Source organism: Sus scrofa, chromosome 16, assembly GCF_054392235.1.
Source record: "Sus scrofa isolate SSC_HxYL_T2T_F1_AM1 chromosome 16, Sscrofa_HxYL_maternal_Yorkshire_Landrace_v2.0, whole genome shotgun sequence".
Classification (NCBI taxonomy): domain Eukaryota; kingdom Metazoa; phylum Chordata; class Mammalia; order Artiodactyla; family Suidae; genus Sus; species Sus scrofa.
Window position 1 is genome coordinate 92,055,775 of NC_139398.1, and position 22,706 is coordinate 92,078,480.

Below are 22,706 nucleotides of genomic sequence, written 5' to 3' on the forward strand. Positions count from 1 at the left end.
ATTGGGTTAAGGATCTGGCGTTGCCGTGAGCTGTGGTGTAGTTGCAGACACAGATTGGATCCCGCGTTGCTGTGGCTGTGATTCGAGCCCTAGCCTGAGAACCTCCATCTGCTGCCAGTGCAGCCCTAAAAAGCAAAAACAACAAAAAAACAACAAAAAACCCCAACTTGCAACAGGAGTTCCCATCGTGGTTCAGTGGAAACAAATCTGACCAGCATCCATGAGGACGCAGGTTTGATCCCTGGCCTTGTTCAGTGGGTTAAGGATCCAGCATTGCTGTGAGCTGTGGTGTAGGCCGACAGCTACAGCTCCTATTCGACCCCTAACCTGGGAACCTCCACATGCTGCGGGTGCAGCCCCCCAAAATATACAACAACAAAAAAAAACAACCCTGCAATAAAAGTATCCCCCAGATAAACAAAACACATAAGAAATTCACTAAGCAGGGTCTGTTTGTGTGGATGGGCACTGCCCTGTAGTTCGGAGATGACCATGGGGTTGGGAACTTAATTCATCCGAAGAACAGAGTGAAAGTTCGGGGGGAGTGGAAGGGACACAGCCAGCCCTGGGCTCCACGCTCACTAGCAGTCTGAGAAGCCCTGTTGCTGGGACACAGGCCACATTTCACCAATTATTTGGAACGAAGAAAAGGTGGAGCCAGAAGCCAAAGGGAATGAGCTGGCCCAGTGCCCAGTGGACTCAAGAAAGAGAGGAAAATGGGACAGCTTCCCCAACTACATGTTTAAATGCTGCGAAAAAATAGCTGCGATTACTGTTTATGTTTATATTTAATCATCTCCCACTTCCTTTCGGAAAGAAAACAACAAATACTCACCTGAATGGCATCTGCTTAATTCCTGGATCAATTTGAAACACACAGAAGCACAGTCTCCTCTTCCTCCTTCACCAGATTTCCCTGGATCTAAAATTCCTACTGCCCAGATCAAATAATTTCCAGGTACCAGATAAAACACTGCCTATCTCTCTCTCTCTCTCTCTCTCTTTTTTTTTTTTTTGTCTTTTTGCCATTTCTTAGGCCACTGCCATGGCATATGGAGGTTCCCAGGCTAGGGGTCGAATTGGAGCTGTAGCCGCCGGCCTATGCCACAGCCACAGCAACGTGGGATCCGAGCCGTGTCTGCAACCTACACCACAGCTCACGGCAATGCTGGATCCTTAACCCACTGAGCAAGGCCAGGGACTGAACCCGCAACCTCATGGTTCCTAGTCGGATTCGTTAACCACTGCACCATGACGGGAACTCCAAAACACTGCCTATCTCTTGTCCCTAGCCAAAAATCTGAGCGGTTCCCTGAAGGGGAGGGTCTCACAGCCCTGTCCCCAGGGCGGTACTCACACAGGCCTCCTGCTGCAGGTGCTGCAGGGCCCTCCTGGCCGGGATGAGGAAGTCTGTGAGGCAGCGCAGCCCATCCCCACGGTAGAGCTTCTCTGCCACGCTGAACAGCTGCCAGAGCACCGTGGCTGCCGTGGCCTCAAAGGGGGGGTAGAGGGCAGAGAGCGTGTGCTGAATACAGATGTCAAGGGATTCCAGCTCCTGAAACAGAGAAGAGGTCTGGGAGATCTAATCCATCTAATAAGAGAGGTGCACTGCAGATGTCCACAGGCTGGCACTTAAGTGTCCACCCTGAAGGCACCTGTCTCTTGCCTGGAATGTGGGGCATCTTTGGGAAAGAGCGGAGCAGGGCTCCTGTTGGGGGTGACCTGCAGGTCCTCAGGTCATCACAGAGCATGTGAGCAAGTGCTCACATCTGTCATGGGTACACTGATACCTGTGCCTGTGAGGGGAACCCTATCCGGCACCTGGAAGTGACAGCTGTCACTGTCATCACAGGAGGCACAGCCAGTGAACTGAAACAGCCAGGTTTCGAAGAAGTGCCATCCCACCCCATCCTGAAATCCGCGCCTTCAGTGCTGCACCCAGACCTTCCGTGGAGCACAGGGACATTCTCAGGGGCTTCCCCTTCGCCATCCCAGGTCTTCACAGGGAATGCGGGCCTCTGCGGGGAGGACAGGGCTGGTCCCTATGCCATTTGACACTCAGAAAAGAAGCGCATCCCAGCAGACACATTTTCCTTGGACTGATCATTTATTAAAATTTAAGTAGAAGCCATTAGGGCACCCTTCATTGAAATCCTAGAACTGTGCTCATTCAGTCATTCTGAAAACCGTGTCATTGGTAACTGATATCCTCTTAAACTTTTTGGTGCAATATGCTTTTATGTAAAGACAGAAGGCTTTTACTTTAAAAAAGGCTTAATTCTAGTTTTAGATGTAACATTTCCTGAGGGGAAATACCACAAAGTTCATTTGTCTGGAGAAGAATTGCAAGGCCGCAGACAGTAAAACTGTGAAGTCACTTTTTAAAGGAACAACGGTTGCTGTCTGTGGCTCCTCTGGCTAAATCACACAGCTACTTTCCCAAGGAAACCGAGAATAAACCAGCGAATCCTCTGGGTCTGCAGTGTTTGAGGACTCAGAGGGAGGCCGTCCAGCCTGTCCAAGGGGCCAGGCCACTCCACGCGCCTGCCTCCCCGCCAGACAGGGCCCTCCTTGTTGACAGGAATTTTGTAAATACTGGTTTCATCCTGCAAGGGCCCATGGGCTCTGACTTCCAAGGACTCAAATCACATCTTGGTCACACGCAACCATCAGCCCAGAGACTGAATGGAAGGGAGTCGGGGTGGGACTCACCCGCCCTGGAGCCACATGCTCACCTGAGACCTAAAGGGGAAGGAAGGAAGCAGGATGTGTCCCTGGGGTCGGTCTCAGAGGGCTCCTCTGAGCTGAAATGCAGGCCTCAGGCCCTCTCAGGGAGACGTCCTCCCCTGCTCAGATGCCCAAACCCGGCCTGTTCCTCACCCAGACACACAGGGCAGGTCCTGACTGATGGATGAGCTGTGGTCAACAGCCTTCTGGCCTCCACCTCACTGGCTCACCTTCTGAAAACTGCCCAGTGTGAGGGGGAGAGGGGCCATCATGCACTGAGATCCCACAGCCCTGGTCACCCAAGAGAAGCAACAATCCCATTTACCATCATGTCAAAAAGAATACCTAGAAATAAGCCTACCTAAGGAGGCAAAAGACCTGCACTCTGCAACCTATAAGACACTGACGAAAGAAATCAAAGACGATGCAAACAGATGGAAAGATACATTGTGTTCTTGGGTTGGAAGAATCAACATTGTCTAAATGACTATACCACCCAAGGCGATCTACAGATTCAACGCAATCCCTGTAAAATTGCCGATGACTTTTCCACAGAACTAAAACAAAAATTTTTAAATTTGTATAGAAACACAAAAGACGCCGAATATCCAAAGCAATCTAGCGAAAGAAAAATAGAGCTAGAGGAATCAGTCTCCCTGACTGCAGACTATATGACAAAGCTACAGGCTTCAAGACAATATGGTACTGTCACAAAAAAAGAAAAATATAGCTCAATGGAATAGGATAGACAGCACAGAAATAAACCATGCACCTATGGTCAAGTAATCTATGACAAAGGAGGCAAGGCTACACAATGGAGAAAAGACAGTCTCTCTAACAAGTCATGCCGGGAAAACAGGACAGCTACATGCAAAAGAATGACATTAGAACATTTTCTTACACTACACACAAAAATGAACCCAAAATGGATTAAAGCCCTAAACTTAAAGTCAGATACTACAGAACTCCTAGAGTAAGACATAAACAGAACACTTTCTGACATTAATTACAGCAATATTTTTTGGATCCGCTTCCTACAGGAATGGATATAAAACCAAAAATAAACAAATGGGGTTTAATTAAAGTAAAGCTTTCAGAATTCCCCTCATGGCTCAGTGGGTTAAGAACCCAACTGGTGTCCACGAGGACGTGGGTTTGATCCCATGAGTGTGGGCCTCACTCAGTGGGTTAAGGATCCAGCATTGCCACAAGCTGTGGAGTAGGCTGGCATCTGTAACTCTGATTTGACCCCTACCCTGGAACTTCCATGTGCTGCAGATGAGGCCCTAAAAAGAAAAAAGAAAAGAAGCTTTTGTGCAGCAAACTATAAACAAAACAAAAAGACAACCTACAGAATGGGAGAAAATATATACAAACAGGGCAACCAACAAGGGATTAATCTCCAAAATATACAAACAGGTCAGACAGCTCTAGATCAAAAAAACAAGCAACCCAATCAAAAAATAGGTAGAAGATATAAATAGACATTTCTCCAAAGAAGACATACAGATGGCCAAAAGGCACATGAAAACATGCTCAATGTCTCCAATTATTAAAGGAATACATATCAAAACTACCACGAGGTATCACCTCACACAGGTCAGAAAGGCCATCATTAAAAATCTACAAATAGCAAACACTGGAGAGGCTGCGGAGAAAAGGGGACCTTCCTACACTGTTGGTGGGAATGTAAATGTGTGCAGCCACCGTGGAGAACAGTGTGGAGAGTCCTCAGAAAACTAAAACTCGAACTACCATATGATCCTGCAATCCCACTCGAGGGTGTATATCAGGACAAAACCATAGTTCAAAAAGATACATGCACCCCTATGTCCACTGCAGCACTATTCACCATAGCCTAGAAATGGAAGCAACCTAAATGTCCATCGACAGATACATGAATAAAGAAGATGTGCTGGAGTTCCCACCAGTGTGCAGCGGAAACGAATCCAACTAGGAACCATGAGGTTGTGGGTTCGATCCTGGCCTCGCTCAGTGGGTTAAGGATCCAGTGTTGCCGTGAGCTGTGGCGTAGGTCACAGACGTGGCTTGGATTTGGTGTGGCTGTGGCTGTGGCTGTGGCTGGCAGATGTAGCTCCGATTCGACCCGTAGCCTAGGAACCTCCATATTCCATGGGTGTGGCCATAAACACACACACACACACACACACACACACACACACACACACACACACACACAAAAGAAGAAGAAGAAGCAAAACGAATGACCCTGAGCTATGTCACTCTGTGAATGAAGACGGAGAAGGAAGGAGGAGATCGGAAACCAAGGGAACCCCAGTCCTGCAGCACTGGGCCCGGGGGCGTGATGCACTTGGGCAGGAACAGTGAGGGCTGTTGTCCCCTCTGGCACCTGCTCTAAGTGGAGGACTGGAAGACCCTGACACTGACCCTGACGCTGTCACAGAGCAGGGACACCCAGGTCTGTCCAGGGCCAGGAGTAGCAGCCACCACAGAGGACGTCGTGCTGCCACTCGGGACCCACGAGGCCTTTACCAGATCTGTTCCTAACAACTACCCCTCCAGGACTGTAAGGGCAAAGCCGCCAGTAACACCAGCCGGGCAGCGCCAGAGGGCTGTGGGTACCCAGGAGATCTGAGCCACCGGTGAGAGGGTTGAGGTCCTAGTATAAATCCCGGGGACAGAGGTGGTGGGCCAGGGGCGGGGGCGCACGGGCTGCACAGAGCCCAGGCATCCAGTGTGCAGGGAGGAGCCCCTTCCTGAGGACCCAGGGCCTGGGGAGCAACCAAGAGGGCCCCCCCCCAGCAGAGAAGGGGAGCGGTCGGGCACTGGCAGAGCCTCTCCAAACTCACAGTGGTTGTACACCAGTTGGGGTGTGGCTGGAAGGCATCCGTTTCCTCTAGCTCAGAAGAGTGGGACAGTTCTGGATGGGATGATGGGAAGGACAAAATAGAAACCAATATGAAAACTCAGAAGACAGAGCCTAAGGAGAGTACTGACATAAATCCGCGTCTATGGCGGCGCAAAAGCTGGCCAATGAAAGCATCTACGAATGCTGGCATTCCAAGATTTGAGGGGGGCCCTGGCTTGTCTAAGTGCTACTGAAGGGTCTGCCATAACCCACTGCAGGGCCCGGGTGCCCTTGCCGCCTCTTTCGGCCCGGCCTGGACCAGGTGTTCTGCCTCCAGTGTCCTTGTGGTCTGGGCAGAAGGGTCACAGGAAGCACGGGCTCGGTGGACACGCCCTCGCAGGGGCTCCCGTGCCATCTGTCCTGACGTGCCAGCCCCTCACTTCTGCTGTTTCTCATTATACGCTGATCGCAGGGGCACCATTCTCCTGGATCACTAAGTATTTTCCACACTCGACACCAAAGCACATTTACCGAGCCCCTACTGTGTGCTAAGCATCCCGAAGGATACAAAGATGAATGTCCTGGGCTGACAGACAGGCACAGGGTGTAAGACCAGGAGGTGCGGTTCTGCTGTCTGGCACTGGGAACTAGATCCGATCACTTATGATGGAGCAGGATGGCGGATAAGCCGAGAAAACGAACCTACATATGTACGAGTGCCTGGGTCGCTCTGCTGTACAGTAGAAAATTGGCAGGACCCTGAAACCAGGTATAACGGAAAAAATCATTAAAAAAAAAAAAGAAAGTGAAAGCTACAGTGCTGAGAAGGTATCCTCACGGAGGGAGCAAGCACGTCGTGGATGCTCGGCTACATCCCAGGGAACGATGTGGTGGGAACAACGTGAGGGCTCTGGTACACGTCAGACACGGTTAAGTGCTCCGTGAGGGAGTTCCCGTTGTGGTACAGCGGAAACGAATCCGACTAGGAACCATGAGGTTTCAGGTTCAATCCCTGGCCTCGCTCAGTGGGTTAAAGTTCCGGCGTTGCTGTGGCTGTGCTGTAGGCCAGCGGCTACAGCTCCCATTAGACCCCTAGCCTGGGAACCTCCAGGCCCTAAAAAGACAAAAACAAAAACAGCCACAGCTAACTTCATGCCTGATGGTAAAAGCCTGAAAGACTCTCCTCTTAACATCAGAAACTGAGCAAGGGCGCCCACTCTCTCCACTGCTACGTAGCACTGCCCTCCAAATTCTATAAAGAATAATTAGGTAAGAAAAAAAATTAAAGGCAGGAAATTTAGAAGTGAAGAAGTGGAGTTCCCTGGTGGCCTAGCAGGTTAAGGATCCAGCACTGTCACTGCTATGGTTCAGGTGATTGCTGTGGCATGAGTTCAATCCCTGACCTGGGAACTTTCACATGTTGTGAGCATAGCCAAAAAAAAAAAAAAAAAAAAAAAATGCAGATGACAGAATCCTATACATAGAAAATTCCAAAGACTCCACAAGAAAGCTACTAAAGCTAATAAGTGGATTCAGCAAAGCTGCAGGTACTAGATCAACACCACTTGTATGTCTCTACACCGGCAATGAACAATCCAAAAAGGAATTTAAGGAGTTTCTGCTACAGCACAGTGGGTTAAGAATCCAGCTGCAGTGGCTTGGGTTGCTGCAGAGGTGTGGGTTCAATCCCCAGCCTGGCACAGTGGGTTAAAGAATCTGGTGTTGCCAAAACTGCAGCACAGGTTGCAGCTGTGGCTCAGATTCAATACCTGGCCCGGGGAACTTCCATATGCCATGGGCGTGGCCATAAAAAAAAATAATGAAATAAAATAAAATTTAAAAACAGGAGTTCCTGCCGTGGTGCAGCGGAAACGAATCCGACTAAGAACCATGAAGTTGTGGGTTCGATCCCTGGCCTCGTTCAGTGGGTTAAGGATCCCGCGTTGCCATGAGCTGTGCCAAGTCTCAGATGTGGCTTGGATCCTGTGGTGCAGTGGATGTGGTGTAGGCCGGCAGCTGTAGCTCTGATTCGACCCCTACTCTGGGAACCTCCATATGTAGCAAGTGCAGCCCTAAAAAGCAAAATTAATTAATTAATTAAATTTAAAATGTGCAAAGGAGAAATACAGATGGCCACAAGCATGTGAAAAGAGCCTCAACGTCAGCAGTGCTTAGGTAAATACAAACCACAACACAATATCACTTTGCACATTGGGTGACTCTAAAACAAGGAAACAACAAGTCCTGGGGAGGCTGTGGAGGGATGGAACCCTCATACATTGCTGGGAAAATGTAAAATGGTTCAGCTTCTATGAAAACGAAGTTTGGCCGGTCATCAAAAAGTTAGACCTTTAGAGAATTACCACACGGCCCTGAAACTCTACTCCTTAGGTATGCGTTCAAAGAAATGAAATAAATGAAAACATATGTACACACAAAGACTCGCAAACACATGATCATAACAGCAGTACTCACAAACCCTAAAAGATGGAAAGAGTCCAAATGTCCATCAACAGATAAATGGATAAACGGAATGCGGTCCCTGCAGACAAGGGAGTGCTATTCAGCCACAGAAGCTCTGATTATGATGCAACATGGATGGACCTTGAGGATGTCACGCTCAGGGAAATAAACCAATCACAAAAAGACTCCACCCACAGAGGTAACAGGTGTAGCCACAGTCAAAGACAGAATGTAGAATGGGGGCTGCCAGGGTCTGGGCGCAGAGGGAGGACCTACTGTTCACTGGGTATAGTTTCTGATTTCTAAGATGAAGGAATCACGGGGATGGATGGTGGTGATGGCTGCACAACACGGTATACGTCATACCCCTGAACTGCACACTTAAAGCTGGATACGATGGCAGATTTCCTGTTACGTGAAAAAAAAAATCCTCTAGTTCATGATTCCATTTATATGGAATATTCAGAGTAGACACATCCACAGAGACAGAGAGCATACTAGTGGTTCCAGGGATGGGGAGAAGATGGAATAGAAGAAACCACTTAATGGGTGTGGGGTTTTGCTTTGGGATGTTGGGAAGTTCTGGAACTGCCAAAGGGTGGTGGTTGCATGATACGATACTAAGGACACTGAACTGTTTGCTTTAAAATGGCTAAACTTGTGTCATGTGAATTTCACCTCAATTAATTTTTCTGAAGAATTAATTCCAGTACCCTCCAGAGGTTATAATGATATTTTTGCTCCTCATTTGTTGCTGTTGTTACTCTGTGTCTCCAACAACCCTCCCACATGCTCTTCCTATTTACCCACGTGCTTTGGGGAGAGTTACATTGCGCTTTGAGGCCAGTCTGCTCGGATCACCACGATTCTCAGGGTTGCCGTCACGGAACGTTAGCATCTCTGGACCAGCAAGCATCAGCTGGAGAACTAACTGATTAGTTAGCTACCCAGCGTGTTTCGGGCGGACTAAACGCTTGTTCCAGTTAAGTTGTCCTCAGTCTCCTGAGTGATCCACAGGGAGAACTCTGGGCGCTTGAACTCGAGGGAGTCATGACCTATCCATTCGGGCAGCTCCACAAAGTATTTCTTTTCTGAACTACATGAATACATCGTTAAAATGGCATGACACTGTGCTTAGAATTTCTCTTCCCTGGTGATGTATCTTTCAATACCAACATACCTTGAAGATCACGTCACTGAATATTCCCCTTAAGTGATTTGATGAAAAATTCTCACTCACTCCTTTTTATCTCTTTGCATGAAAATCCCTCTTCTATCACAGAGTCAGGGAATAATAGCTCCATTTATTGAGTACTTACTGTATGCAGACACTCTTCCAGGCACACTGTCCTGCTACCGTCATCACTATAACAAGGACAGCGAGGTTGAGGAGCTCTCACCTGTCCTCCGGCTCAGTGGGGGAACCAGAACCCAGGCCACTCTGGCCACGGAGCCTGCACCCCCAACTACTGAGCCCGCTGCCTCCGTCCACACCACCCTGTGTCCCATTCTAACCAGGGAAAGAGCTCAATTCCAGCCTCTTCACTCTCAGGGCGAGGTCACCTAACAGCCCGAAGCTAATTCCAGGTCTAGATTTCCCTTCGAGAAGCGCCTACACATCCGTTTTAAAATTAAACCCACGGTCCTCTGAGAGGTAGGCGGGGCACAGGTTATTCCTGTTAATGAACAGACTGAAACTCCACGAGGCCGAACTACCTGCCCAAAGGCGGGCGGACAGCTAATAGCAGGTGGGTGTGGGTACACTTCCCATTCAAGAGCCGAGACCTGCTCCTGGGCACCGGGTCCGGGTCTGGAGACTTTTCCTCACTCCACGGGCATCAGCCTCCTTGACCCTCTCACAGGGTAAATGGTGACTGTGGGGTGGCTTCTGCTTAGGGGACCCAAGATGCCCATGGCCTCTCAGGATCAATAGGTGCAGGACGGGACTCAGCACCTCTCAGGCCAGCCCTCCAGCCCCGCCACCCTCAGCCCCCCACAAGTGTGCTGTGCGCTTAGGCCAGACCAGCAGTCTCTCTGGGCTCGTTCTTCTTGGCTGCGCCATTGAGCACTGGCCTGTCCACACCTGCGGAGTGCCAGCCCTGACAGGGGCACAGGGACACAAATACTTCAGAAGCTGCAATCCCTAGGGGCCCTCCCAGGGAGAGCAAGGCCCTGCTCTGACAGGGCAGCAGAGGCACCGCTGCTTCAGGGCACAGCCCTGCCCAGAGGAAAACCACTGCTTCCAGGCCGCTTCTTGCCAGGAGCCACGGGCCGAGCGCAGAAGCCTCACGTTGCACCATCAGTAGGATGGGCAGGCGCCTTGGCCTACTGCTGTCGGGACCCAGGGCTCCAAGCCACCTGGTCTAGGTTCAAGCCCAAAGTGAGGGTATATTCGTTCTGTGTGGAAGGAGGGAGGCATGTGAACTTGGCCTGAATGATTCTTGTAAAAACTGCCGCAATCTGGAAACCTGGGGTCTCCTGGGTTTGCTTGAATGAAACAATTTGTGAACACACATCTCAGAGAACCTGGGGGCAGATTCAGGGCCGACTCTGTTTCCTGAGCCCAGCATTCTGGGGAGATTTGCAAGTGATGAAGTGTTCGCGTGAGACCACCAGCAGGCTCGCAACCCAACAGACACCACAGACACAAAGGTCCACATTTCCCAAAGGCGACTTCGGACGAGACCCACACGGGGCCCCTAACCGGATAAAACCCCAGGCCACCTGTACCCAGGCCGCAGCCCAGCAGGGCTCTGCAGCCTGCCTGGACAGTCCACTTGTGCTCCCAACCCGGGCCACCCTCCTGTCTGCAGACCGGACCCCAAACAGGGTGTCTCCTCAGAAGCAGAAGTGGGTGCATATCTCTGTGGGGGACCCGGAGCCCTCCACCACATGCGGAGACGTCTGGGAGCCTGACTGTGTCCACGGAGAACAGTGGCCTCCAGAGTTCCTGCTGCCCCAGAGAGCCTGGGGGTGGAGGGCAGGGCCAGGAAGTGAAGGCAACCCTCACTTCTGTCCACTCTGAAATCCCTTTTCAGGACACTAAGTGGTGACCTGATGCTCAGCTGTTAATTACGCACAGTTTCAGCTCTGTTCAAATTAATTTTTTAATAACACGTTTCAAATCTTAATTAGGCACCTGAAAGTACCAGCTAACTTTTTAAAGTGAAAATGCTGTTGGGTAACAGGCGTAGAGTGTAATTACTGTAGCAAAACCCTCTGTAATCTGGTTCATGGGAAAAAGGGTAAGACAAACCCAGCCCAGGTTTTGCAATTCACAGGAAGAAATGCAGGACAGCCTCCACCGCCCTATTCCAGACCCAAGGCGACCATCTTCTTTGCTAAGCAATGTTCACTATCTAAACTGCCCTTCCAGTTTGCAGTCTACTCTGGTACTTTTTCAAGCAAAAGGTCTTTGTCTTCGTGCACAAAGTTCATTGGTTCGTGCTGCCAGATTCGAGGTAATGAATAACTCAGGAACATTCTGACTGTGGGCGACAATTTCAAAAGCGTCTTTTAGTCTTCCAGCCCCCTCCGCCTGCACTCCCTTCCCGCCATCAATGCAAATTTGCCTGGAAAAGCATATTTCTCTCATAAATATTCAGGAGTTTAAAGGAAAAGTTTGCTAAATCTTCGTTGAAGTGGCAGAAAAAGTGAAAGCTCTCTCCCCCGCAGCCCCGGCCCCATAACCGGTCCCCACACTCTCTCGCCGTCCCCTACCTTGGCGCCGGCGCCCCGGTCCCCTCGGCCGAGCGCCGCGCGGAGAGCCATGGTGGCACCGCCTTTGTCCCGGCAGCAGAGAGGACACCGCTCAGCAGGTCCGCCAGTCGGGCGTGGGAAGGACGGCGGGCTGGGGGCGGGCTGGGGGCGGGCTGGGGGCGGGCCCTCCCGGCGGCGCTCCCCGCCCACCACACGGGGGGCGGGGCCTGGGACCGCGGCGGGGCGGGGAGGGGGCGTCTCTCCCGCGGGGGTTCTGGCTGGGAGTTGGGGGGTGGGGTCTCCCCCGCGAGGGCCCAGAACTAGGAAGGGGAATCTCTCTCTCTCCGCCGCCCAGGGCGACGGTTGGAGGGGGTCTCTTCCGCGGGGACTCGAGGTGGGAGAGGACGTCTCACCCTTTGGGTCTCCGGAGCGGGAAGTTGGAGGGATCCCATCTTCGGAGGTGGCAGGGCGGGTGGAGGGCGTCTCACCGACCCCAACCCTGGGGGCCGCCTTGCCGGCGCCTCGGGCTGTGCCCTCACCTAGGAGGGGACCCCACAGGGGGCGGGGTGGGGGGGGCTGGGGCGAGCTCCTCCCTCCCCAGCTGTGGGCGGGGGCGACATTCCTTTTACTTTTGTTCTAGCGGAGCCTGGGTACCTGCCATTTTGTTCTCAGACCCGTGGTTGTGACACTGCACCCGACTTCCGCGGGTGTGGACACTCCTGCCTTCTGGGTAGAAAGCTATTGGACGGTGATTTCCCCCAGCATATGTAGATGCACCTCATATGCACCTGCGTAAACACGCTAATGAAGGCAATCAGACCCTGATTTCCACTGGTGTAGATGGAGCGGACCCATTTCAGCCTGTGTGGGTGGACCAGCCCTCTTCCGCCGAGCGAGCATCCTGGCAGGTGGGATGCGCTCTGCTGGGTAAACAGAACTCCTGAGCGAGCAGCCACCCTAGCCTCCTCGAGGAGTTAACAAGCTCTCACTGTGTTTGCAACCCTAACGCCTGGGTTTATGGAAAACCTCCCCAAAGTATCCTCCACGCCCACCCCAGGGAAACAAAAGCCTTCTCTGTAGCTAAGCGACTCTAGGTCTCAGGCTGTGTGCTGGGAATGCAGCCCGGGTCTCAGGACTCCGCTCCTCTGCGGGGGCGGGGGGTGGAATCCGCTCTAGCGGGGGTCCCCTCCCGGTCTTCAGGAGTCTCATCCTGCACTACGTCCTGACTAGAAACACGGGCACTGACTCGGCCCACCCACTGCGGGACTCAGGCACTCATTTAAAGTTGAGTTGTGTTGGAGCTGAATGGCTGCAGATGCCAAATGAATGAAGCTCCTCCCTCACCCCACACCGGTTCTTTGAATTCCTGTAGTGGCTCCCTGACTGGTTCCTCTATTCGGCTGTCTGGAACCTCCAGTCCCACCCACTGAGCCCATGCAGAGTCAGGCCCACTTCAGGGCCAGGGATCTGGGTGTTACTCCTAATCCCTGAGCACCGCGCCCCCCCTTCTCTTCTCACCCGCTCACCTGCCCTTGACGCTCCAGAAACAGGAGCCACCCTGCATAAACCCCTGTGGTCCCAAAGCATCTGCAGAACAGAATGTTGGCAGGCCTCCAGAACAGGAGATTTGTCCAGGAGCTGACCTCGAGGGAGGTCAACAGTGACCTGGATGCCTGATCAGGGTGCAGCTCTGGAATCTCACTTGTGCTGGAGATTTGGAGGCTGGTGGGTGTTGTACCTCTGTGGTACAGAGGGGAAGCTGGGCCTGGACAGGGAGAGCTCAGGAGTCCTCATGTGTCTCCAGCCACAATTTCTAACGATCTGCTTCCTTCTTTGCTGTGTATCCAGAGTCAGGCATGTTTTCTAAGAACTTTTCTCCAAAACTTGGACTATTGAGATGGCTTGATTTGTTCAGAAGGTACTTACTAATCACCTACTTTTCACCGTGCCTGTTAGGCTCCTTGGGGATCTGACATTCCAATGGAGGCGGACAGACAATAAAGCAATGAACAGAGAAATACATCTGAATAAGGAAGACAGGCCAGAGAAGGGGGCTTGTGCCCTGGGACCAGAAGAAAGTGAGGGAGGGAGCTGCTTGTGATTTTCACCCAGAGGAGCCGCTTGTGCAAAGGCCCTGAGGCTGAACAGATCTGGTGTGCTCAAGGGACGCAGGCAGGCAGGGGCACCGAGGGCTTGCAGAAAGTGACAGGGTCGCGGAGGCTGCAGGGATATGCAGGTCATAGTGATGAGCTTTGTTTTATTCTGAGTGTTGTGGGAAACCACTGTGGAAAGAGTTTGGAGAGGAAGTGACATTATCTGATTCACATCCCAAACGGCTCACCCTGGCTGCAGTGTGGAGACCACAGCTGGAAGAGGCAGGGAACACAGTCAGGAAGCAGCTGCCGCAGTCTTGCTGAGAGTGATGGGGGCAGGGCTCAGGTGGGAAGGACAAAGGTGGTGAAAACGGTCAAAGCATGGTCTATTTCAGGCAGAGGGCCGAGGGGACTGTCTGATCGCTGGCTCTGGAGAGAGAGGGAGAGAGAAACAGGGGGATGGGGGAAGGCAGGGCGTTAGTTGATCACGGTCCCTGGCAACCCTCCCACATGCCCCCTGCATATAGGAGCTGCAAACTGCAAAATTCCATGCCTCGATCTCTTGCATCTGAGGTTACGGATAAGCCTAGTTTTGTTTTGCTTTTCCAGCATTGTTGGAAATGTCACCACATAAGATGTGAGAAGAAATACAGGAGTAGTGGCTATCAGAAGAGACTGGCAGTGGATATTTGGTTTGTCTGGGGCAGTTCAAGTCCCTGGCAGCACTGCTGCCCAGTAGAAGAGAACAAGGCCGTGGGGATTCCCTAACACAATTCTACAGCATTGTTGGAGATTTCTCCGGGGCGCTGATGTTTCTGGGTGACCCTCTCACAGGTGATGTGACCCCCCTGAGGTCCTCGAATACATCCCATATGCTTATATTAGCTACTGTGGATTTGCTCTCAGCACCAAGACAGTTCAGGGATTTGGGACTAAACGGGCAAGGGGACGTTGGTACCATTTACTGAGATGGGGAGACTGGGGAGAAGCAGATTTGGGAGGAGGAGACACGTTACCACTGAGATGCTATTAGATGTGTCAAGTGGGCGGATTGCTGTGAGAGCTTGGCACCAAGAGGGGAAATGGGGTTGGAAAACAGGAAGCTTCCACACACAGGTGTGTTTAGAGATGAGGGCACTGAATGGGCAGACGGAGGGAAGAGGGACCGAGGCTGAGCTGAGGTCACAAGAGGAGATGAGCCTCCTTCTCAAACTCTTCCAAAAAATTGAATTCACTGAGGCCAGCATGACCTTAATACCAAAGCCAGGCAAAGACATAAGAAAAGAAAACTACAGACCAATATCCCTGATGAATAAGAATGCAAAAAACCCTCAATAGCATTTTGGTAAATAGAATTCGATAGCAAATTGGAAATATTCACCATGAAAAAGTGGAATTTATTCAAGGAATACAAGGGTGGTTGGGAGTTCCCGCTGGGGCGCAGCAGAAACAAATCGACTAGGAACCATGAGGTTGTGGGTTGGATCCCTGGCCTCGCTCAGTGGGCTAAGGATCTGGTGTTGCCATGAGCTGTGGTGTAGGTCACAGTCGCAGCTCTGATCTGATGTGGCCGTGGTGTAGGCCGGCAGCTGTAGCTCTGATTGGACCCCTAGCCTGGGAACCTCCAGATGCCATGGATGCGGCCCTAAAAAGAAACAAAACAAAACAAAAATACCATTTAAAAAACAACATGCTTAGGAATATATCTACTCGACATGAAAGATGTGTATGCTAAAAACGACAAAACATGGCTGAAAGAAATTAAAGACGACCTAAATACGTGGAAAGACTCAGGTGTTCACGGACAGGAAGAGCTGATGGTGTCGCGCTGTCCGTACTACCTACAACGACGTGCAGCTTTAGGACAGTTCCAATCAAAATTCCAAGAACATTTTTAGAGCCGTGGAAAATGTGACCCTCAGATCCACATGGGAATGCAAGTGGCCTCTAACGTAAACACAATCTTGAAAAGTAAAACAAAGTGGGAAGACTGAGAACTTGACTTTGAAATGTCCAAGGCCACAGTAATTAAAACAGTACAACACTGGTGTAAGGACCGACACCAGTGGAACAGAACAGAGAAATGAACCCTCACACATATGGTCTAATAAATTTCAACAGGGGTGCCAAGAACATTTAATGGGGAAAGGAAAGTCTTTTCAATAAATGATCCCGGAAAAACTAGCTAGCCATATGCAAAAGAATGAAGTGGGGTCCTTACCTCATATCATATACTAAAATAAACTGAAAATGGGTCAAAAACCTAAATGTAAATATTAACATTATAAAATTCTTAGAAGAAAGTAGGGATAAAACTGAATGGCCTTGGATTTGGTAGTGGTCTCTTAAATATGACATCAAAAGCACAAGCAACAGAATAAAAATATATAAACTGGACTTCATCAAAATTTAGAACTTTTGGAGTTCTCATTGTGGCGAAGCAGAGAAAAATCCGACTAGGAATCTTGAGGTTGCAGGTTCAATCCCTGGCCTTGCTCAGTGGATTAAGGATTCAGCATTGCCATGAACTGTGGTGTAGGTCACAGACGTGGCTCAAATCTGGCATTGCTGTGCTGTGGTGTAGGCCAGCAGCTGTAGCTCCAATTAGACCCCTAGCCTGGGAACCTCCATATGCTGTGGGTGTGACCCTAAAAAGAAAAAAAAAATTTAGAATTTTGTGCATCAAAATTCAATATCAAGAAAGTGAAAAGATGGAGTTCCCATTGTGGCCAAGTGGTAACAAACCCAGCTGGGATCCATGAGGATGCGAGTTCGATCCCTGTCCTTGCTTAGTGGGTTAAGGATCGAGAGTTGCTGTAAGCTGTGGTGTAGATCACAGATGTGGCTTGGATCTGGTGTTGCTGTAGCTGTGGCGTAGGGCGGCAGCTGCAGCTCCAAGTCAACCCCTAGCCTGGGAACTTCCATGTGCCACAGGTATGGCCCTAAAGAAAAAAAAGAAAAAAAAAAGTGGAAAGACAATTCACAGAATGGAGAAAATATTTGTGAATTACATAGTCAATCGGTGATTAATAACCAGAACATATAAAAAATTGCCAAAAACTGCATGGACAGACGACCCATGTGCAATGTACAAAGGACCTAAATAGACATTTCTCCAGAGAAGATGTGCAGGTGGTCAACGAGTACACGATGAGACAGTCAGCATCATCAGTCGCCAGGGAAACAGATCAAACCACAATGAGATACCACTTAACGCCCAGCAGGATGACTAGAATAAGGAGAGGGAATAACAAGCGTAGGTGCGGATATGGAGAAGTCTCAACCCTGCGCACTGCACTTGGGTGTTAAGTGGTTTCACCTCCATGGAGAGCAGTCTGGTACTTTCTCAAAAAGTTAAACATTGAGTCACTATGTAAGCCATCAATTCCATCCCAAGAGAAATGGATGTGTAAGTCCCACAAAAACTTGTACAGAAATGTCCATAGCACTGTCCACAATAGTCAAGAGGTGAAAAAAATCCAAGTCCATCCAACAGATAAGCAAAATGTGGTCCATTCATATAATGGAACATTATTCAGCCACAGGAAGAAATGAAGTTCTGATGCTCTCTACAACACGGTGAGCCTTAAAAACATTTTGCTAACTCAAAGAAGCAGACGCAAAAGGCCACACATTGTGTGATTCTACTGACATGAAATGGGCAGAGTCGATAAGCCCATAGAGACAGAAAGCAAGCGATTGTTCACCAGGGGCTGGGGAGAGGGGCTGGTGGGTGGTGATTGGTAAATGGGCACAAAGTTTCCTTTTTTTTTTTTCCTGGTTAAACAGTAGTTTTCTTTCTTTTTCTAAAGTTTTATTGAGGTATAACTGATTTACAATGCTGTGATAATTTCAGCTGTATTGCAAACTGACTCAATTATTCGTGTACATACATCCATTGTCTTCCATACTTTTTTTCCCACAGATTATCAGAGGATATCGTGTAGAGTTCCCTATGCCATATATCAGGTCCCTGTTGGCCAATCATTCCATATACTTCAGTGTACATACGCCAGTCCCAAACCCCCGGTCCTTTTCCCACCCCCACCTGTCCGCTTTGGTAACCATAAGTTTTTCAAAGTCTGTGAGTCTGTTTCTGTTCTGCAAATGCGTTCATTTGTATCCTTCTGTTACATTCCATGAATAAGTGGCATCATGTGATGTTTGTCTTTCACTGTCTGACTGACTTAATGTGATAATCTCTAGGTTGGTCCATGTTGCTGCAAATGCCATTATTTCATTCTTTTTTATGGCGAAGTAATAGTCCATTGTGTGTATACACCACACCTCCTTTATCCAGCCTCTGTCGGTGGACATTTAGACTGCTTCCATGAGTTGGCTATTGTAAAAAACGCTGCTGTGCATTGGGGTACGTGTATCTTTTCAAATTATGGTTTTCTCCAGATAGACGCCCAGGAGTGGGATTGCTGGATCATGTGGTAGTTCTATTTTTAGTTATTCAAGGAACCTCTATACTGTTTTCCATAATGGTTTTACCAATTTAAATCCCTACCAACAAGGTAAGAAGGTTCCCTTTTCTCCACACCCTCTCTGGCATTTATTTTTTATAGATTTTTTGATGATGGCCATTCTGGGTGGTGGTACCTCATAGTAGTTTTGATTTGCATTTCTCTAGTAATTAGTGATGTTGAGCATCTTTTCATGTGTTTTTAGCCATCTGTATGTCTTCTTTGGAGACAGGTGTATTTAGATCTTCTGCACATTTTTAAATTGGGTTGTTTGTTTTTTTGGATATTGAGTTTCGGGAGGTGTTTGTTTATTTTGGAGAGTAATCCCTTGTCATTCGCTTCATTTGCAAATATTTTCTCCCATTCTGTGTGTTGTCTTTTCGTTTTGTTTATAGTTTCCTTTGCTATGCAAAAACTTTTAAGTTAAATTAGGACCCGTTTATTTTTGCTTTTATTTTCATTACTCTAGGCAGTGGATCTGGAGTTCCCATTGTGTCTGAGCCAGCTAGGAACCTGACTAGTATCCATGAGGATGCAGGTTCAATTGCTGGTCTCACTCAGTGGGTTAAGGATCCAGTGGGTTTAAAAATCCCATGTGTTTCGTGTTTGCTCAGATTGTCGCCTCCATCTGTGGTGTAGGTCACAGACGCGCCTTGGAGCCCAAGTTGACGTGGCTGTGAGGTAGGCGGGCAGCCACGTCTCTGTTTTGACCTCTAGCCTGGAAACATCCATATGCCGCAGGGGCAGCCTTAAAAAGCAAATAAATAAATATGCACAAAGCTCAGACTATAACTACAATGATTGATATATTTAACTGCATTAAAATTTCATACTGCTGGGTGATAAATTTAAAAGATGAGCTGCACAATGGGAGATGTTTGATTAGGCAACTAATAATCAGAATGCAGAATACATAGAGTTCCGAAAACCTTATATTTGCAAAAAGACAGACTAATGGGAAATTAGGCATTGTGAATCGGCATATCAAATGCCAATTTTGAAATTGTCACTAAACACTTAGGCTCAATAAACAAAAAAAGTTCAATCTTTCTAATAAATAGGGAAAAGTGTAAGCGAGCTTTCATACCTGTCCTTTGGCAAAGTACTTAAACCCTAAAAATATTTAAAGTTAAAAACATTCATTTTCCTAAAATGTAATATAAAGCTAAGATGTTTAATATTTTTACGTATTGGGGTTTAAAAATCCCAAGTGTTTGGCGTTGGCTTAGTGTTTGCGCCATGGCTGTGACATGTCAGGCAGCACATGGCCGCGAGTCTCACGCTGCCTGGGACCCCTGCCCAGGGCAGTGGAGTCAGGCGTCCCTATCGCAGCTCTGCAATGGCTCAGCCCCAGAGCCGGCAGCATGCAAATGGAAAGGCAACGTGTGACCTGTGTACAGAGGACTGCAGCACATCAAAGGCACACAGGAAAGCCTCAGAGCAATGGTGAGTAAAAAAAGGCAGCAAATTACAAAAGGATCAGAGCAGTATGGTGTCGTTTGGGTAAACCCTAGAAATACCCCCAAAGCTCTGGGCGGCCACCAGCCCATGCTCGTGCTGCTAAAGCATGAAATTGTGCAAGAAGTGACACGTAGCAGTTTTATTCCAGGAGCACTCTGTGGTAATATCTGCGGTAATATCTGCTCAGAGCTGACCATGCCTGTGGAGGCCTGCGGGGAGCTGAGAAGATACAAGAAGCCGAGGAAGGGAGCTTGCCTGAACGGTGCAATTCCGAGGGCAGTCTCCTAATCAGAAAAAGAGGCCTGCCTGAACGGTGCAGTTCCGAGGACAAGCTCCTAATCAGGAAAAGGGGCCTGTCTGAACGGTACCATTCTGAGGGCAGGTTCCTAAACAAGGGGATGCCTGCCTGCACGGTGCAATTCCAAGGACAGGCCCCAGAAGACAATGAGGCTCACCTGCTGACATAGGTGGAAAACTAAATTTCCCAGGAAATAATTCCCATTTTGTGTTGCTGAGTGGGGATTGTCCCATGGATAACTTAATCTTTTCTGTTATTCACTTGCTCTTCAGTTTTTCTCAGTCTTTCCTGATTATTTACTTATTATTCCTATTTCCCAATCTTATTGTCCTGTGGTGATTTGTGACTTAACAAAATTACAGCAATAGTATAATAAAAATTTCATCCTGAAGGACTTTTCCCCTATTTAAATCCAACTTAGTTAAAACATAGTGTTTATTTATTAACTAGTTATATAGTAAACTTTAGAGTTAGGATTTTATTGAGGTCCATAGAAGTTAGCCATATATTATCCAAAAAACCTACCTGTGAGTTTTGTCTTTGATTTTAAAAGCTTTTAAGTGATAGCTGGTTTAGTTAAGTTGGTTCATATTTCCTTACACTATCTCCCTGCCGTAACACTTTGAAAATAAGTGCCAGTCTACGAACAAGGTTTGTAAATGCCAAATTCTTGTGTCTGTGACCTCTTCAAATTGTAAAGACTGGCTGGCCATTTGTACTGTCTCCTCCTTTCCACACGATGTATTGTACCTAATGGCCCCTAAATTGTACCCACTATGTTTAGTTAAAACAAAGATCTTAAAACATGATGTATAGCTGCTATATCATGTAATAGTTAACCAATGTACTTTTAACACTGTGATGTAATGTGTAGCAAAATGCTGTCTATATAATCAACCACTTATGCCAATAAAATTGAGCAGTCCAGCGCCCTGAAAGAAGGGACAAAGAGGCTGTCTCCATAACTGTACATTCGCCGACGCCACATCCCTCTCTGATCGGGAAGTGCATGCTCCCTGGCCGCCGGAGCTGGCCTCTGCCAGGGGCCTGCACAGCTTTTCTCTGCGTGGAATGTTGCATGAGGAGCCACCAGGCTTGTTGTGATTTGTACCGTCTGGGGTTTCTGCTCGGGGACCCGCCAAGGGCGGGGCCCACAGTTCAAATTGCTTTTCAGCTTTACATTGTTTTTCTCTTCTGCATTTGCTCTGTCTTTCACTTTAAGTTGTAATCAGAGGTTATCCTGGCAAATATACTGGCTACAGACAACAATTACAGGTGAAACAGATGGGTGGGTGTGTCTTGGAGAGGCAGAGGTTGCAAGGAGTGTATCAAATGAGAATCCCACAAAGGGGCAGCCATGCCACCCCGTCAGTGCAGGCCTCCTGCTCAGGGAAACTCCTGAGCACACCCGTGGGTGTGGAGGAAATTCGTGCAGCGGCAGTTCCACTCTCAGACCCCAGGACGCCCAGACACCAGGCTGGGTGCGCTCAGCGGAGCACTGTGTGTGCTGAGCAGACCCAGGCATGGGGAAGGCCCTGCGTGCCACGAGGACAGGCCTCGGTGACCTCAGGGATGGTCCAGCCCCGTCCTGGTTCAGCCCTTTGCGCCTTTTCACCTCCCTCCTCTGCTCACACCCACCTGTCTTCCTCCCAGCTCAGGGCTTCTTGCACTGGACCATCAGCCCTTTCCTGTCCTGTGAATTTTTAACTCTTTATTCCCTAAGATAAGAGAAACGTAGAGAGCAGCAAATTGAGGGGAAGTGTGTTTGGGGAGTGGCTGTGGATTATGCTCATTTCTTACCCCCCAACTGGAGTGGCCACGAGATCTGACTTCCAGGGAAGCAGCAAGGTGACGAGGGAGCCGCTGGGGGCCCAGTCACTTCTGGGCACCTTTTGCTCTCTGAACCCTGAGCTGGACACAGGCAGATGCAAGCCCTGCCCTCAGAGGCCTCCAGTCCCAAAGGGATAGAGGCCACAACCAAAGAAAGGACAAAACAGGAGGGGACAACGAGATAGTGAGAGTGGGACTGGCGCCCAGTCGTAGACACGTCAGGATGAAGGTGGGACTGACAGCTCCAGTGGCCTGAACCCAGACTGGGACGTGAACCCAGAGTTTTAAATTACAAGCACTCCCCTGGTGTCTGGACTTTCTGCCTCTGCGCAGAGGAATTCAGTGAGAGACAGAGATTTATTAAGATGGGATGCTTGTGAGAGATGCAAGCGGGCAGGCATGGAAGCTCTGCCCCGAGGATCTGATCCGGTGGGCTAAGGTTTTATCATCCAGAGGGAGTGGGGGTAGGAAAAGACCTCCTCTTCCTCTTTCCTCAAATAGTAGCTCCTCCTTGGTATCTGGTAAGAGAGTATTTGACCCTATAAAGTCAAACTAGGACTGTCAGAGTGCTTGTTCAAATTGGCAGAAGCGTGGTCCTTAAACTCCTGCCCTTGGTCTGCACGTGGATGCAGCCTCCCCCCATCCCCACCCAATGACCTGACGAAGTTCTCACGCCTCCACTAGTCCAGCAGCCTCCGGTTCTGATGGCCCTGTCGAGCACTGATTAACCTACAGTGATCTCCCAAAGTCCCCTGGGTTTCCCTCTCTGTCTGTGGTCCCTTACTGGGGCTTCTCCAACTGCTGTGCCTACTCCATCCCTGTCAAAAGGAGAGAGG

The 22,706-nt window shown here is 49.2% G+C and overlaps 1 protein-coding gene across 1 annotated transcript in view; it reads right to left on the minus strand.

Annotated features, from left to right (window-relative positions):
* PLEKHG4B (pleckstrin homology and RhoGEF domain containing G4B) overlaps positions 1-11,872 on the minus strand; it is a 47,152-nt gene extending 35,280 nt beyond the window's left edge. Inside the window, 2 exon segments of the mRNA XM_085001757.1 lie at positions 1,358-1,555; positions 11,741-11,872. Coding sequence (XP_084857883.1) covers positions 1,358-1,555; positions 11,741-11,791 — 249 coding nt within the window. The 5' untranslated portion in view covers positions 11,792-11,872.
* Between the last annotated feature and the right edge of the window lie 10,834 nt (positions 11,873-22,706).